The sequence below is a fragment of the Tauraco erythrolophus genome, chromosome 9, assembly GCF_009769465.1.
Source record: "Tauraco erythrolophus isolate bTauEry1 chromosome 9, bTauEry1.pri, whole genome shotgun sequence".
NCBI classification, from domain to species: domain Eukaryota; kingdom Metazoa; phylum Chordata; class Aves; order Musophagiformes; family Musophagidae; genus Tauraco; species Tauraco erythrolophus.
The window spans coordinates 28,379,960-28,397,194 of NC_141473.1; the positions used below are offsets into that span (position 1 = coordinate 28,379,960).

At 43.9% G+C, this 17,235-nt stretch overlaps 1 protein-coding gene across 1 annotated transcript; it reads left to right on the top strand.

Moving 5' to 3' along the window:
• Window positions 1-12,647: 12,647 nt before the first annotated feature.
• LOC147528258 (uncharacterized) lies at window positions 12,648-14,067 on the top strand. Its single transcript, XM_086616848.1, has 3 exons — window positions 12,648-12,687; window positions 12,779-13,017; window positions 13,123-14,067. The coding sequence occupies exons 1-3, from the start codon at window positions 12,648-12,650 to the stop codon at window positions 14,065-14,067; spliced, it is 1,224 nt and encodes a 407-aa protein (XP_086472974.1).
• The last annotated feature ends 3,168 nt before the right edge of the window (window positions 14,068-17,235 follow it).

Genomic DNA, 17,235 nt, shown 5'->3' on the forward strand with positions numbered 1-17,235 from the left:
GATGCCACCGTGCTCTGGGAGGGCGCGGAGCACTGTCGCTGGGAGAAATGTGCCGAGTGTCGCTGGCACAGCCCACCTGTAGGTTACATATTAGCAGTAGATCTTGCTACTGGGACAAAATAATCAGGTCGTGACATTTCTGTCACTGAGCAGTTCAGTCTTTGGGAGGACAGGGAATCTAAAGGGCTGAGGAGCCCTTGGAAGGTTTTCCCAGAGGTCCACGAGGTCTCAGCTGAGCTGGGCAAGCCCAAGCCTGCACACATCATGCCCTTAGATCACCCTCAACTTAAGGCAAAACTAAAAGAAGAGCTAGAAAGGTCTCAGTTAATTTCTCATGTGTTTGAGATTTAAGTTGTTATAAAGCACGTTGGGATCCATGTTTTATATTAAATAAATTATTTGAACAACTCCTGGTAAAAAAAATGCCTATAAATATGTGTACATAAAATGCTATATTATATATGTGTGTATGAGACACTCCTAGTTTTATTATTTATAATACTATGTAATACCTTCCCTTTTGAAAACTAGCGGTTTAAAGTGTATTAAATCCAACGTTTTCTACTTTATGCCTTTTTGGGACTTTGGATTCAGTGATGAGCTTGTCCAAAGAAGTCACAAGGGCCTTGGGAAAAGTGCTCACCGATAGACATGTTGAGGAGGTCCTCATGCTTTCCTTAGAGCTTTGCTACTTATTTGCTTGACAGTGACTCTGACAGTGTAGAGGATAAGTAGAGTGAGAAATGTTGACGGTGCTGTTCTCTCTCCTGGCCTGAAAGCTAAATGCAGCTGCTCTTTTAACTATGTGTTAATGATGTGCCTGTAAAGCTGTTTTCTAAAGCAGCAACTAATGCAGCAAGTCCTGACATTTTCCCAGCATAGGTACTATGTTGCAGAAAAGGGTCCCTGTAGAGAGGACTGACTTTGTATGGGTTTGGGTTAGTTTTGTTCTGTCCTGAGACTGTTCTGTTTCCCTGTCTCTGTATTTCATTTCCATCTATTTCTGCCCAAAGCACTGTGCTTTTTCCTGGGGTGTTCTGTGGAGATTACAGGAGAGTTTGGGAAGAAATTCCTGCAGTGGTAAAACTGTTGCTGGGATGCCATCTATAAAAACTATCGAGGTTGGCTACATGGAATACCATCTGCATGATACAGTCACCTGGGTTGCTTTGCTGATGCAGGAGAAAAAAATGTGTGTGCCTCCACCTACAACGTCTTGGTATCTGGCAGAAATTTCTAAAATTCAACCTATTCTTTTGTAGCCCGTTACCTAATTTCTTGCTCTTTAGAACATTCTACGCAAATTGTTTCGGCCTGCCTGTAAATCCATGTCCAAAGGTTGTGCTGAGATCTTGAGACGGCCCGCGCTTTGCAGTAGAAGTGCCCAGGACTGCCCCGCACAAGGAGCTCTGCCCACACACCGAGAACTTCTAAGGGCACAATTAAAGCAGTTTTGTTAGAACGTAATCAAAAAGCAACTGACGTTTTAAAACGATGGATGTGCCGTTGCGTGGAGTTGACTGGAGAGGGCAGTCAGGTACACAGGAAAGAAACGGGCTGTCGGCAACCGGGTGCTGCTGTAGCAGAAAGGTGTTGAGAGGAGAAAGTTATTGCTATCTCAGCCATGGGGTGTGTGACCCGCAGCTGGGGACGGGGAGTCAAACCCTTCCCCTTCCTTCTGCTCCTTGGAGGAGGACACACACCTCTGCTGCTCATGCATCTTTGTGGACGTTTGCTTTGTTAGGTTGGCTTTGGTGGCCAAAAGCAGACGGGTGAGGTCAGAGACAAAGTCATGTTATCCTTTCTGCCACACTGCCATGAAGACTGCCCACAGTGTGTCACCTTGGGCAGAGGAGCCGTAGCTGGCTCACTCTTCTTTCTCTTTCACCAACAATAATTGATTTACTAATGTTAAGTGATATTCTTCCTGGCTCAAATAGACCATGGTCACAAACCAGCTATCCCAGCATGTGGCTCACCAGTCTTCATGTGTAACAGCAGTCGCCACTCTTATTGACTCAGGTAGCTTTACCAGCCCTGGGCATCTCCACAGCCTCGGACTTGGCAGTGAAATAGTTGATGAGGATAACGCCCTGCTCAGACCTTCTGTGGGGGTGAACTTTCAGTAGTTCCATTTCTAATCCAGGGCAGTGCCTTTGACCTGACGTTTTAAAAAACGCTGTTTGTCTTGATAGAGAGGGGAGTCTTTGGAGCATTTAGGAAGCTGAATATAGTTCTAGTTTTCATAATTTAAAACCAGAAGTCCTGTAGCATTATCTAGTCTAGCCAGCACAGGCTGTTAAATATTGCTTTGTTTCTCTGACTTGAGCTCAGTAGCTTACGCTTACATAAAGCATACTTTTCAAGGGACGTTTTATCTCTGAAGACACCAAAAGACAGAGAATCCACTACTTTCAATGATTAGTCTTTCTTGTGTTACTTAGGCAATGTTCGTATGTACCTAACAACTAATTTTGAGGTAGTCATTTTCCAGAGTCTAGCTGAAAAGCTTGCTTCGTCATATTTTGCAAAATGTTTGCATTTATGCCTTCATATTTTGGACCAACAGATTAGATACCTTTGTGGCTTCAACACTGGGAATGTTATTTGTCAGTGAATTGCATTTATTGCCAAGTATAATCTAAATGAGAAACTGCAAATCCCAAACAGTATTATGTGAATTATTGAAAAAATGCAGAACCCGTTTGCTTTGCCAAGTTTACAGAAAATAAAATTGTTTGTGCATGCTTTACTTCACCATAACTTCTCAGATTTCTACTTTTTTCCTTTCCTTTTCTCTTAATCAGTGCTACAAAGTGTCTGAATGAAAACTTGGCAGCTCTCAATAGCATATTATACACCTATCTATCACTATCATACTATGCACATACTATCACTAAGGCTGAATGCAGACAGCTCGCTCAGGCGGCTCTGGCCATGGTTACTGGAAGCCAGATTTAGATTTACAGTTTGGAACACGTATCTCTGTTGTGACAGGATTAACACAGCTCCATGTTCTTTCTCAGGCCTTTCCTATGCTAGAGAACATGCAGGCATTGGTAGCTAGCAATCGGCACAGCTGCCATCACAATGACAGGGCTCTGTAAGCATCTGAAGATCAGCTAATCTAGCTTTACTCTGCTTCAGGCTGCACAGATTGCTAAACTGAGTCTATTTTTATAATAGTCAAGGCCATAGAAAAGAGAGGGAAAGAATAATCTTTTTTAAAAAATGGAAAGAAAAATAAGTGTTCCCTCATAATTGTGTACAAACGTTTTTTTCCTTCCAATTGCATCACTTTGTTTAGATTTCAAATTAGATTGGTAATTAAAGCCACAAGTACTTTTTAAGAATTCGAGACTGAAAAAAGATGTTCATTATGAGATCAGCAGGTAAGGTTAGTAACCATACAGTAACATGAAAATGGGGTGTATGATCCTCTTTGAGATCTCAAAGACAACTACGTTAGTTTTAAAAAATTTTTTTCACTGAAGTTGTGTCCGTGGGGTCCTGAGGTCTTCATAGTTACTGGATGTGTAAACTGAGATGGGTTAGTTCTGCTGAAAACAATAAAATGGACCTGTGCATTGTTCCTGCCTAATCTCTGGGACATAGATGGCTCATTTCACACACTGTTTATGTCAGTATATCACTCTCTTAGGTCTTCAAATACCAAAGTTCCTGTTGTACCTAGTGGTGGAGAAAACTTGTTCCCCCTTCAGTTTAGAAACATTTGCTATCTCTAACTTAGAGATATTGACTATCTCACTTTCATCGGGAAGTACAAAGGGTATTTGCCAGCTAGTCTGCCTCTTTTGTTTGGTGTTCCTGGTAGATGGCAGAGACCAGATAGAGACATGTTAGCTCTTCTGTGTCTTTTAAAATTCTTTAAAAAAAAAAAGAGGGGGAGGTGGAATTAGTCTAATTCAGACAAACGTTTATGGCATGAGTCATCCTACTGGAGTCACTGATGTGACTTCTGTAAACAGCTACTTTCTGTATAAATAAGGATTAAGGGATTGGTCTTCTTTTAGGAAGTTACTTGGAAATAAACTGCAGACAACGTTAAACTAGATTTGAAGCTAGTATAAAAGAGCTGAGAGGCATTCAGTGAAAGTTACCAAAGGAGATGGAATTATCAATAAAACATTTTTTAATCAGGGTTAAATGACACAATGCTGTAATGAGACTACTGCAAGCAATGTCTGATTCCTAATGTAACTAGTTAACATGTGACTGTTCCTCTGTAATTTTTCATTTTTAATGGGGAGTTAAAAATTATTTCACTTTAATCTTTTAGTTCTAAGACTAGAGAAGCTAAGGAAAAGTACAGTCTTTAAAAATATTTAATTTTGCAGTTTGACAAGCGTTACACTTTTGAGGTTAATCGTCAAGATTTTCAGCAGATTCCCATACTTACAAGAAAATTTAGAGATGCACATAAGAAGAAACAATGGGGTATAGTAATTCTGCTTGTTGTTCTAATGAATATCCTTTATGACTTGGAAGAAAATAAACCTTTGCACATATCTCTGCTGTATCCTTCTCATAGGTAAATGGGTTCCTTGGATGTTTGATAAGACTACATCTCTTCTATCACATTTTTAACACAATTGGGAGCATAATTCAAGTCTTGGAAATTGACAGCTATAAAGGTCCCAGTCAAATACTTTATTCTTTGCAAAGTTTAAAAAACAAGTAATATGTATAAGCTATAAAGATATGAATTTCTTGTTGATTTTACTACAAATTCAGTTTGTGCAATTTAGAGATTAATTTATGTCAGAGTTCCAGATGCTCATCTTAACACTATCACTGTGGGGTTTTTTCTGTTATTAAAAAGGAACAGACAGGTGAAACAGACTTTTTTATCATGATGCGCTTCAGCCAACATTGCATTAATAAGCCCTTCTAAACAGACAGCCAAAGCTCACTTTGGAGCTTGGAGTTTGGAGTCCAGGTTGCCCAGAGAGCTTCAGTTTTGATCACAGTTGTGCATTTTACAGTTCTGTATTTGTTTTTACTGATACCTGTTGGAAGTCAATAGCTTTAGTCCTACTAAAAATATTTTGTGAACGTCTCTGATGGCCTTCTTTTATTGTGTGAGGTAGCTTTAAAAAATGAAAGAGTAGCAAGTAACATCCGTTTGAAATCTCAGTTTATATAGGTTGGATTTGTGCTACAAGTACTTGGTGGAATTTTTTAATTGGATATATGCTACAGATATTTGACAGGATTTTTTTTATAAGTATGTGGGGGGAAAAAAATGTTATGTCATTTGGGGAGGCTATTTAATAGTACTGAGTGTACCTTGCAAGGATAAATTACATGTGACCAGACAGCCTTGTTCATATTGGTCATGTTGGAAAAACCTGTGTAGTTTAGACTACTCAAAACTGTATTACATACAGATAAGGAGCCATGACTCTGCATACCAGCATCCTACAGCATTATGGACTGAATGGTTAAAACAGGCCAAAGGAGTAAATCTCCAGCAAACCATCAGCATTTTGATGCCTTGTTCTGTCCCTTAACCACCTGATGTATATTTTAATACATAGTATTTGCTAGCTGGTATCGCTTCTTGTTTCTCTCTGAAGGAATTCCTCACTCCTTATTTCTGCTTCCTGTTTTGAAAGAAACTGCCTTAAGTTGCCAAGTTCTTCACATGCATGGCAGTAAATACAGGAGTGTAGTGTTGGGAAAAAGGAAAGGTTTCTAATTAGTTCACTGCTCTTGAGAGTCTGTTGGGACCAGCTAATGCATCTTTATTGTGTTTCTCAGTTAATGAACAAGTCATGTCAATTGACACAGTTTTCTAGTTCTGAGTATTTTTCCCTACGTGTCTGGAATAGGAATATTGTGATGGAAAAGCTAACTTCAGTACAAAAAAGCACAGCTCTAGCAAAGAAATGGGGTCACTAGCAGATGGGTGAGATGGGTGGGGAGCACATTTCATTACAGCCATATGGGTGGGGATGTTATTTGGGAGATGAGAAGGAATAGAACTGACAAGGGAGGTTAGAGCCGATAGTTCTTTGAACAGGGAGGAGAAGACTCCAGACAACTTGTCTCCAGTCCCAGCAGACTAGCCTTAAGGCCAAATTCACCCATCTTTAGGCAACTAGTTATCGTAATCAAGTTCGGCAGACTATGATGTTGCGATTTGTTGTATTTCTATAGTATCACGTGGGTGTGTTTGCATTCTGCCAGCACAAGAAAAAGATGTAGTCCTTGTCCTAAAACATCTGCAGTTCAGAGGTCTGATCCTCTCAGGTGCTAAGAGTCCACAAGTGTTTCTGAAGCTGATCAGTCATAGGGCATCTGCCAGTTACACAAGCATCACGGGCGGGGATGATGACAGAGGCTTTCTTACAAAGGAAAGGAGACAGGTAAGGAGACGGCAGGGAGTACAAGGGAAAGGACTACCATAAAGTAATGCAGACTGTGAACCTTACTGTACTAGGCATAAAATATGGCTACATTTAAATGAAATTGTATTTATCTCAGTGGTGCTGGAGCAAGCGCAGGCTTGCCAGACTGAACTGCACTCAGTAATCCTCTGGAGGCCCAGGCTGGATTTCAGGAGTATGTTTTATACACGATCTTTTGATATTTCTCGAGGCAGGATTTTAGTGATCACAGGTTTGCTACTGCATGGCTTCCTGTGCATCTTTACTACTCAGCATTCAAAGGAGTCAAGAGTACTGATAATCTATGCGTTAGGCTTATTAGAAATAAGTGGATTTCCTTAGTGGAAATCCTACTCCAGCCCATTCCTGCTTTGGTGCAGACTCTGCTCTGCTGATTTGCTCTTCCCTGTCGTCAACCTAACTTTTTACAGGGCTCAGGCTCAGCCTGTCCAAACTCTAGATCAGTGTTCTGTACAGCTGTGTGAGGCAAACATGTCCCACAGAAGAGAGATTTCCCTCCACCAGAGCAGGAGACATTGTATTGCGTGACAGTCTGTCTTCCCAGCAAGTCTCTGCTATCCTACATCAACCTCACAAGATTTTTTTCCCACTGCTCAGAAGAAAAATGAATGGTGTTGGGCACCACCAGGCTACCATTTAATACAAGTCACAATGTTTGCAAATACTTTGTCTTCACTTCTACCTAAGGTCTTATTTCCTTTAAAAATTAAGGCAGTCTTCTCTTTAAAAGAGATGACAATTTCTTTCAAGATTGTCACCAGACTCAAAAACTCACCAGTAGGCAGCATAACAACAGTACAAGTAAAGAACCATTATTGGGTTCGGACAATAGATTACCATTACAACTCAGAAATGAGATCTTGGAGTCTGATAGATTGTTCTATGAGAATGCAAGCTCAGTGATGGTCAAAAAGCAGAGCAAATGTTAGGAGCTATTAGGAAAGCAATGGAGAAAAAAAAAAATTATCATCATAATACCACCATGATTCCTCTATATCTTAAATTCTGAGTCATTCTAGTCTTCTTATCTCAGGAAGGGTACAATAGAACGAGAAAAAGCTCTGAAAAGGCAACGTGAATGATCAAAGGCATGGAGCATTTACCATAAGGCGAGTAATCATGGACCAGCTACGATGAGTAAGATGGGATTCCTGAGTCTGAAAAAGAAGTGGCTGAAGGGGAAAAGTGATATGGTTTGACAAAAAAAAATGAGCAGCGTGAACTGCTGGAACCAGTAAAGGTCATTCGACATTCTTGTGTGAGAGGCAGTGTGCACCAAATGATTCTAGCAGGCAATGTGTTAAGAACACATAAAGTAAAAGTTATTTCATATAACACATGGTTAAGTCCTAGTCAGAGGATTCTTTGGAAGCTAAAATTTTACATAGGTTCAGAAAAAGACCGATTAAGTTCACAAAATAGAAGCCTAGTGTGTTTTCTGTATACTTAGAAACTCCCATCCATATCAGGAAGTCTCTGGGCTGAAAATGGCTGAGGTCAACATCATCATTACTAGGTAAAAGTACCAGTATGTCACTGACTGAGCTGGTCAGCTGGTCTGCCTTCTCTAGACAGGTATCCATTTTTGGCTGTTGCTGAAGAGTTAATTGTCAGGCTAGACAGACCTTTGGCCTTATTGAGTATAACTTTACAGTTACCTTAGATTTCAGATAATTACAGTTAGTGCTATTCATTAATTTAAAGGTTAAATATAAGAAAAACTTATAAGTGTATTAAGTGTAAGAGTATTCAAAGTTATGTGAACCTAATCCCTTTTTCACCTTGAAATCTATAGGTTTTAATGGGAAGTGAATCAAAGCAAGAGTAGTATGTGTCAAAAGTGCATGGTGGTTTCAGCAATATTGTTTTTCTCCACTGTCAAGTGTTACAAAAACATTCATCTCAGGTAGGAAAAAGGCTAGAGCAATGCTTTGGCATAATAAAGGTGTTTACTGTAAAAGAAAGCTCAGTGGTGCAGGTGACAGCTGTCTCAAGAGCCAGTTCTGGACTGGGGAATGAATGCGCTTAGAAAGTAAGGATTATCACAAGTTTTGCCCTCTTTTTGCCCAAGGTGCAATACGTGCCTCCATCCTGCTTGCCCTGACGCACAATGGAAGCCTGCGTGTCTGGGCACTGAATTATTCTCAAAATAAGACAGGCTGCTGTAAATGCTCCTTTCCCTGAAGAGCAGGTAAGAGCACAGCCATCACTTGGCTGCTCCTCTTCTTTGGAGAGTTCTTGGGTGCAACTGCCTATAACAGTACTGTGCAAAGGGAGGAATCTTTGTGGAAGAGAATCCACGTTGTTTTGCTGAATTCCACAGTTTTCCATTTGAACATGAAATCTATTTGCAATTCTCCAGGGTTGCTTTGTAGCATTTTTATTTCAGTGATGTAAGAGCTGCCTTTTGCTGCCAAGCCCATAATTAAAGCAGTGTTGACTGGTAAGTAATGGGCTGCAAAAGGTGTACCAAAAGATAATTAAAGATGCACTCCAGATAAGCAGGGCACGAGCATCCTTTTTATGAGGTGTTAACGTCTGAAGGCCAGCTAGTGAAATTGATCTTGCCTCCTTCAGGATGAAAGTTCTGCTTAAACATCAATAGCATCGTGCTGCCCTAGAAAATGTTTGATGTAGGGGTTTCTAAAGGGCTGTGCTTGTCCTAAGACTCCCCAGGCAGGTGCTTGGTGATGGAAGTCCATGCTGCACTGGGTAATCCAGCATCCCATCCATGCTAGCATGATTTTGGGGTTGCCTTTGGAACTCCTAACACTCTGGCTCCTCAGGAGGGAGAGAGGAGAGGAGCTCCCGATGCCCTGATCCGGACTAGGACAGATGCAAACCTTTTTTGAGCATTTTAAAGTGCACTGTGGCTAGTCCTTGTTTAACGACTGTATTGCCTCTCCTAAATGTCTTTTACATACGTATCTTTCAGTTTTGTTATATTTTCAGCATATTCCACATGTGATTTGGATTCCTCTGTAGATGCACTTGTACCATGACTCTGGCATAAAGGAACATTGGCAGAGGACACAGTGAATTTCCACTTTTAGACCCTACTGAAATCTGTAGCAAAATTCCACGGATTTTGATGGGAGCCTGAAGACAATCTATGAACCAAAGAGATGCTGGTTTTGTTAAGCATGCTGCTTTAGGTGGTCCTGCTTCTTTCCCACACTCTTCCCATTCCTGATTTATGAAATGAATCAAAAAAAAAAAGAGGGGGGAGGTGAGCAGAAATACTATTTTCCCAGCACAGTTTAAAGAGGAGATGAGGGAGCTCACAAACAGTTGTTTTGATTATGACTGACAGGCAACAGCAGGATGATGCCAAGGGAACATGGGCAGCAAAGGCTGGTCAGTGTTGTTGCCTGGATTAGTGTAGGGTCAAACTGTAGCTGTAGCATAAACTAGCTCTTACATTAGGCTAAGTCCATATGTCTTAGCAGAAAAGAGGGAAGAGGAGGGGGAGGCAAAGATTGCCATCTTCTTTCCTGGAATCTCACTTAAAAACAAAACTTGCAATCTAAGTCTCTATCAATTAGCATTGCAAAGAAAATCTCTGAAAATGAAGGGTGTAAAGAGGCTGCTTGGCAGAGTGCCTGAAACAATAACTCCGGGAAGTGTGAACGGCTCTCTCCATAGCCAGAGGATGTTAACAAAAGCCTGATCTATTTGACCTAGCTAGTAGTGATGGACACTAAGTATTAGCAAGTAGCACGAGTCGGTGCAAGCCGCTGCTGACTCCTCCTTATCTCTTCTGCACTGGCTGTGGCTATAAGGTGCATATGTGTTCTGGGAGGGGGTGGCTCCCCTGTCCTTTTGAGATCAATATTGCAGGCTGCCTGCAGGCTCAGCTTTGTGTTGTAGTTACTCCTATGAGATAATGTTTTTTGCCATGAAATCTGGAAATCCAGAAAGAACAATGACAGCATTTATTCTAGCCTTCCCTGTGGCCAGACTGAATGAGTAAGCTCTCTTTGTACCCTACAGACATTGTTGGTATCCTTGATCCAGTTTATTATGCACCTCATAGACAGTTGTATTGGAATTGCGGAGAGATGGAAAGGTCATATGCAATTCCATACTTTCTTCTGCCAGTTTAAATCAGGGCTCCCCAACTCTTTTACCTTCTGCTCTTGTGCATCTCCATCCCATGATGGTACTTAAACTAAGCTCGCCAAAAACTAACCTGTCAAAAAAAAAAAAAAAAGATAATTATTTTGGAAGGAGTAGCTCTGTGATTTGGCTCATTTTCTAGTCATCGTGCACTGGAGGTGGTATGCGCAGGACTGCATGCGAAGCCATATGGAGGCTTAAAGGCAAGTAGAATGGCACCCTGCACGCTTAGAACAAGAAGGAATAGCTGAAGCTGCATTTGCTTTAGAGAAGACTGTCAATAAAACTATACCACCAAGCTTTATATCTCTGCTTATTGTGTCTGAGCCTTCATCCACCTCTCCCTACACATGTATCCGAGTATTACAAGTGAACTAGAACCGAAGGACTAGCAGCACACCCTGACTGTACCTAGAACTGCTGTACCACTTGCCACCTGGCTGCTTTTTTTCCTTCTCCAACAGGAAAATTCTTGCTTAAATACAAATTTTATTTTTTACATGGACAGGAAAAACTCCGAAATATCCTGGAGCTCTGGGGGAGAACAGAAATAGTGTGGGATGTATCTGCGCTATGACAGTCCAGGCTTATGGGAAGTAGAAGAAAAGGGAGAAGTACTGAGAAATTGCTTCAAGCTGTTGTTTTCAGATATTTTGGACTACATGACACTCTGAAATCCTCAGTGCCTTCACAGGCACTTCTGCTTGAAAACATTGTTTAAGTAAAGTGGTTTCTGAAGGCATTTATCTTGTCTTATGGTCAGCACTGCTAAAGGAATCTGGTCTCTGGAGTACCAGACTCACAGGGGCTGACTGTCGCCCCTGTCTGGAAGGACATTAATTTTTGTTGTGAACCACTGTGGTGGTGTGTGTAATGTTAAAAACCTCGCCCAACTCAACTGAAAAGTGTCTGGGTGGATGGTGGACACATTAGTCCCTGCAGAATGCAAACAGTATGTCTATGTCCCTGTACCCTTTAGCTTCAGAGCAAGCTGGAGCGGGTCCCAAATCTGAAAAATGAATGGGGACATGTTGAGGTGAAAAACACATGAAGTAATGATGCCGTTGTTCTTGGAACACCTTCAGGGATAGCCATTAATGGCCTCATTTGACAAATTATTACATTGACTAATTGATTTGCTGCTGTTCTAAACCTGTTCTAACATCTAATCCTTTTCAGTGTAGCAACTGTTGCGCCCTGTAAGTCCTTATGTCACCCTTGGCTCTCTTAAATAATATTTCTAGCCTCTCTTGTGGATTAATATGTTGGTCATGATTTCCCCTTGGGCTGAAAGCACAGACCTTGCTTGTTCTGTACATGACTTGGATGAGTAGAGCTGGCTGGAGGGGAAAAAAAAAGTAGCCTTAGGAAGGGAAAAGCTTGTGCTGAGCTCTTCAGCACCGGCTCCGGAGGCAGAGTGCTCCTTCTCTCCCAGGTGACCGCAGAGTGTGCTGGGATAGGCTGTGTCCTTTACAGTGTATGGTGGGTTTTGATGCAATGTCTAGCAAAGCCACCAGCGTTTTATTTACTGCAGTTAAGTTGATGAGAAGTGTCTTGATGGATGGGAACAGGAGCAGCGTAACTAAACGGGGAAGACAAGGACTTGTCACCCAGGTGCAGTAAGAGCTGGGATGGTTTCCCTTGGGGAGAAGGGCAGTGTGGAGGCCTCCTCGCATCCAGGGGAGCCCCAGGCCGGCAGTGGGGAGAGGAGTCTTCTCAGAGGGCCGAACCGAAGGTGAAAGATAGCTTCATCAAATTATCCACTGTCCATTTGAATTAAAGAAAGGTGGATGGGTTTGTGGCGGCGGTGGGGGCCTCGCTGGGAGACGCTTTGGCTCCTTCGATGGGGCGAGACCTCATTCTGTGTATTTTGGTGATGGGATGACAATGGAGGTGTGGGAGACAGCTCTGAGTCACCCTCGGAGGCCCGGCGGCCCCGGCCCCATTGGCGGGGCCGGGCCGGGCGGGTGGGGGCAGCTAACGGCCGGGGCGGAGGGCTCATAAGGCGAGGAGCGGGCTGTGCCGCCCCACCACCCGCACATCACCACCCGCACATCACCACCCGCACATCACCACCCGCGCATCTCCGCCCGCATGGAGCTCGCCAGCCTCCCGCCAAGCCCCGGCCCCACCGGTAAGCGTCCCCGGGGTGCGGCGGGGGCCGGGGAGGGTAGGGCAGGGTGGTGGTGGTGATGGTGGTGGTGGTGGTGTCGCTGTCGGGGCAGGGGGAGCGCGGCTCGGCGCGGCACCCGCTGACCGTCGCTCGTCGCTCCCCGCAGGCGAGGCCCGGGCGCGTCCCGCTGCCCCCGGCGCGGGCCGGGAGGGCGGCCGGCGGAAGCGGACCACCTTCAGCAAGGCCCAGCTGGAGCTGCTGGTCCGCGCCTTCGAGAAGGAGCCGTACCCTGGCATCGCCCTGCGAGAGCAGCTCTCCAGCCTCACCGACATCCCCGAGTCCAGGATCCAGGTGAGAGGGGCGGGAGCGGCGGGCGGGCGGCGGAGCGGCTTCCCCCGGCCGGGCCGCGGCCGGGCCGAGGCGAGGGCGGGCGCTCAGTGTCTGCTGGCCTCGCAGGTGTGGTTTCAGAACAGGAGAGCCCGGCAGCTGAACCACAAGAAGAGCGAAGCCGCCGCCTACCCCAAGCCGGCCTGTGGCAAGCAAAAGCCGACCCGCTGCGGCGGCGGCTGCCAGGAGAGGTCCCGGACGACGGAGGGTCTTGTGCCAGACCGGAGCCTCTTCTGCCCGCAGCCCGGCCTACCGGGAGGGAACCAGAGTTTCTCTGGTCAGCCGTCGCCCTACTCGGGGCCGCCGTACTCGAGGCTCGATACTCATTTCAGGAGCTTGGATAACACTTTTGGAGCCCCAGGTCAGAACCCAGCTCACTGCGGTTTGGACTGTGTGGGAAAAGGGGTCCCGCTTGGTGCGGGAAGCGTGGGGAGTCCCCCCCAGCTCTCGCTCTCTGTGCAGCAGGCGCAGGAATATCCATACCTGAAGAAATCTTTCCCTGAAAGCTACTACTCAGATGCAGATGTTTTCCAGTCTTGTATAGAAGATCACCAGTACCTGGCAGCTAAAGAGAACGTGTATAGGGGGCCTGTCTTAAACTACTTAAATGCTTACCAGGGTGTGGGCGATGAGAACTGTTTGTATTTCAAGTCAAACACTTCTTCTTTTGGGAAGGGCTCCACTTTCAATTATGGTGAAGGGGAATCTAAGCCTGAGCTCGAGCAGATGAGGCACAGTCCACCTCTGGTTGCGGCTAGTCACGCTAGTCCTTTGGTACTTCCAAAACATGAAGGAGGCTATCAAGGGACGCTTGCCGCTCCAGCCCTGCCATATGGGCAGCAGCTGCTGGAGACAGTAAATGACTATGACCCTCACTGGCTGGGTGTGAGAAACGAAATTTTGGGGACTGGGTTAGATGCGCTGTTTGCGCAAAATGGGGAGCAAAGTGAGGCAAAAAGTTACCTTTATGCTTTTGGTGGCCAGAGTTCAACCTGTCAGTTGGGTCACACATGAAACTGACAGTGGGTCTGCTTGCCCAATGAAAAATTAACGTGTTTTTTTTTGTCCAATTGGCAGCGTTGTCCAAAGCGGCTAGAGGTTTTGCAGGTCTAAGTGTGGAGTGCCTGCTCTGAGTTTCATGCACTGTCTGGAAGGGGAAGGCAGATAAGCAAAGTTAGCAAGGGCTACAGGAGAATAACCTGCTGAATGCGTGCTGCCTCCCTGCCCCATCCCACGGGAACTGTCACCAAGCTGCTTGCAGTATTCCTGCATGCGTTTGGCCATTGGCAGCCTTGCATTAACTTGCACATACAGACTGATCTACTTCACTAATACCTCAGTACTGAAGATTTTTTTCTTTCTGTGCTCAAACTGTGCTGGATTTATTCTGCCAGGAGGCTTTGGGACTACGGCATTGGTCTTGTAGCTTTACTGCACTAAGTTTTGTTTCTGTTCTGGTCAGAATTCACTTACTTTAACTTAAGAAATCTATAGAAAACAGACTTATTTATAACTTTTAGTGAAGAAGGTGTTAACATGAGAGGGGTACAAGCATGGGAAAAGCACCCTTGGTGGTGGCAGGGGACAGCTCACTGGGTGTGTTTGTGTTTTGGGTGTGTTTTTGTTTTAGGTGTGCTTCTGATAAAGAATACTGCTTGTCTTTTCCTGGGTGCTTAATGTATAGTGTTTTCATTTAAAAATGACCACATGTGTAGCCTTTTAAAAGGCAATATTTTTGTTATTTCCTTTTCTATAATTTTTTTCAATTTTTTTTTTTTTTTTAAATTGCAGTTTTCTATTTGCCAAATGAACGTTTTCTATCTGGGTGATAATGAACTTGTAGAACTGCACTCACAGAAAATAAATAGTGTTCCATCCTTGCATTCGTACATTGAGCCTGTTTTTAGACTTCTGAAAATCCATGGCTGTCTGGAAAACCACTGTAATCATGGAAGTGTTCTTCATGCGTATCTCTGGGGAGCTGCCATGGTTGTGTATTAAAACAATATTTGGCCTAGGATGCTGAAAACTACACATGCGTGGGACTCTGGAATACAGTATGCTGGATTTTAATACATATGTTATTAACTTAATTAGTTTGTTTATAGAACAAAAGAAACAAAAAATAAAACTTAAACATAGACCATTATTTATTAATAGAGTTGATGTCTCTGTGAAGAAGCTATCTATTGAGACGTATACACGAGAAGTCCAGAAAATTAGTCCTGACTTTTGTCAGTAGTTTTTAGCTGTGGCCATGAAGAAGTTGTTTAACTTTTCTGCCTAGACCTGAAGAATTGGAACACACTCTTGTATTATGGAAGAATCATAACTTCAGGCAATAGCTGCAAGGCATTTTGAACACAAAAAGTTGTATCTGAGAGCTAAGTACAAGGTGATGATTTTATTTATGATTGTATATATGACTTCTTTAGCAGACTTTTTAAAATCTGTACGTGAAGACTTACTTCTTTATTTACATACACCCTCTCCCTCACAAGACCTACTTAATGAGAAGTAAGACTTGTTCCTAGGCACAGGCAGAACAAGAATAATAGTTTTACCCACAATAAAAGACAAGAAACTGGTGTGCGTAGCACTACAAGTGTGTAGCAAAATGGCCTTGCTTCATAGAGTGAGTTAAAGAGGAAAAGGAAAAAGGACATCTGAACTAATAGCCTGCCCCACTAAACCAAGAAGGATGTGGGCTTTTGGTTCCTCCTTGGAGTTGGTGGCCACCTGGCAGGTAGCACTGGGTCTTCCCATGGTATCCTCCCTGCTGAGCTCAATGCATGGTTACAGCACCCTCTAATAGGGGTCTGAGGTAACTAATTGGAGGGTCAATGTTACAGATGCTCTTCAGTGAGCCTGGTCTCTGCAATGCATCCAGCTGTTTCCCTCTCACTCTGTAGACATCCTGTTCTGTTAAAGCTGCACCAAGGCAGCTGTGTTAGGCCTTTGGTGTTGAGCTGTCATTCCTGGCTGCTCTAATAATACTGGGCATTACAACTTACAACTCCTTCATCTGGTCTAGGGAACATGCCTCCCTGGATTAGCAAACCCATGTTTCCAACACTGAAGTGGAATACACTCTGAATACTTCTTATGAGTGAGTCCAAGAAAAAATAAATTGATCTCCTATCACAGAGCTACCTACTGCTCAGGGTAGAGCTTTTCTGTAAGTTACCGGTTTTCTTTATTTTGTTACCACTTGCTTTTAACAGACCTCCCTAGCATATATTTCGCAAATAAGAAAAATCTGTGCAGAGCAGTCACATGCAATGCTCTCTTGTGACATTTCTGTAAACTTTCACTCCTTGCTACCAGGTGGAGAATGCCAGAACACAAATTACATGCTTATTCAATGGGGGAGGTACTTTCACAGCAGTGGTATTAGTAGCTTCCCCTGGACTTGCATGCCAAAAGCATCTCTGCTGTGATATGAGTTAGGTGATGCTGAGGAAGAGGTGAGGCAGGAACCAAGTGTGTTCAGTATTGGACTACTCTTCTACTGCCTGTAGAACACTCTTATTTATAGAAGCAAGGATTTTGCATGCTGAATATTGAAAACTATTTTCTTCCACGTAACTTGTCAAAGAGAGATAGCGAAGACCCCAATTTACCAATATGGTTTATAGTCAGCCTGGGCTTAATCCACTGCTAGGTGTCTTGAGTTCTTCATTTTGTGAGAGCCTGCAAAGCTCATTCCTTTCTTCTCAGCCTCCTCCTCCAGCAGCAGGACCAGAGTGACAGCCATGGCCCCTACAGCCGAGTCCTTGCTGGAAGCTGCCTGCCTGGCAGGAAAGATCTGGCGAGCATCACAGAGAGAGAGTTCATGACCTGGACACCTCTTTAGCACTCCTGCTCCTTGCCGTTTCTCGGCATAAGGCAAATTACCCCGGAGAAGAGGGCTTTTCACTTAATTAAGGAGGGCCTGTACCTGTAACAAACTTCAGCAGGACTTGCCTGAAGGCGTACACGCAGGCCTGAGATAAACAGCTCTCACCCAAAGTACCTTGACTCCTGCGTGCCTGGTCATGTCCTTGTGGGGTGGTGCACTTGGTATCTGAGACAAGCCCCCATCTAAGTACGTTTCGTCCCAGTTCCTAGCACTGGAGAGCCCTTCATAGGTTTTTACCCTCTGGCTTGTTCGCCCTCCCATAGTCCTCGGTTAAGTACTTT

Excerpts from the sequence above, each read along its gene's own strand:
- LOC147528258 (XM_086616848.1), top strand. The coding sequence starts at position 12,648 with ATGGAGCTCGCCAGCCTCCCGCCAAGCCCCGGCCCCACCG. Across the intron at positions 12,688-12,778 it reads GCCAAGCCCCGGCCCCACCG|GGGGAGCGCGGCTCGGCGCG; the intron begins GTAAGCGTCCCC and ends CTGTCGGGGCAG. Across the intron at positions 13,018-13,122 it reads TCCCCGAGTCCAGGATCCAG|GTGTGGTTTCAGAACAGGAG; the intron begins GTGAGAGGGGCG and ends CTGGCCTCGCAG.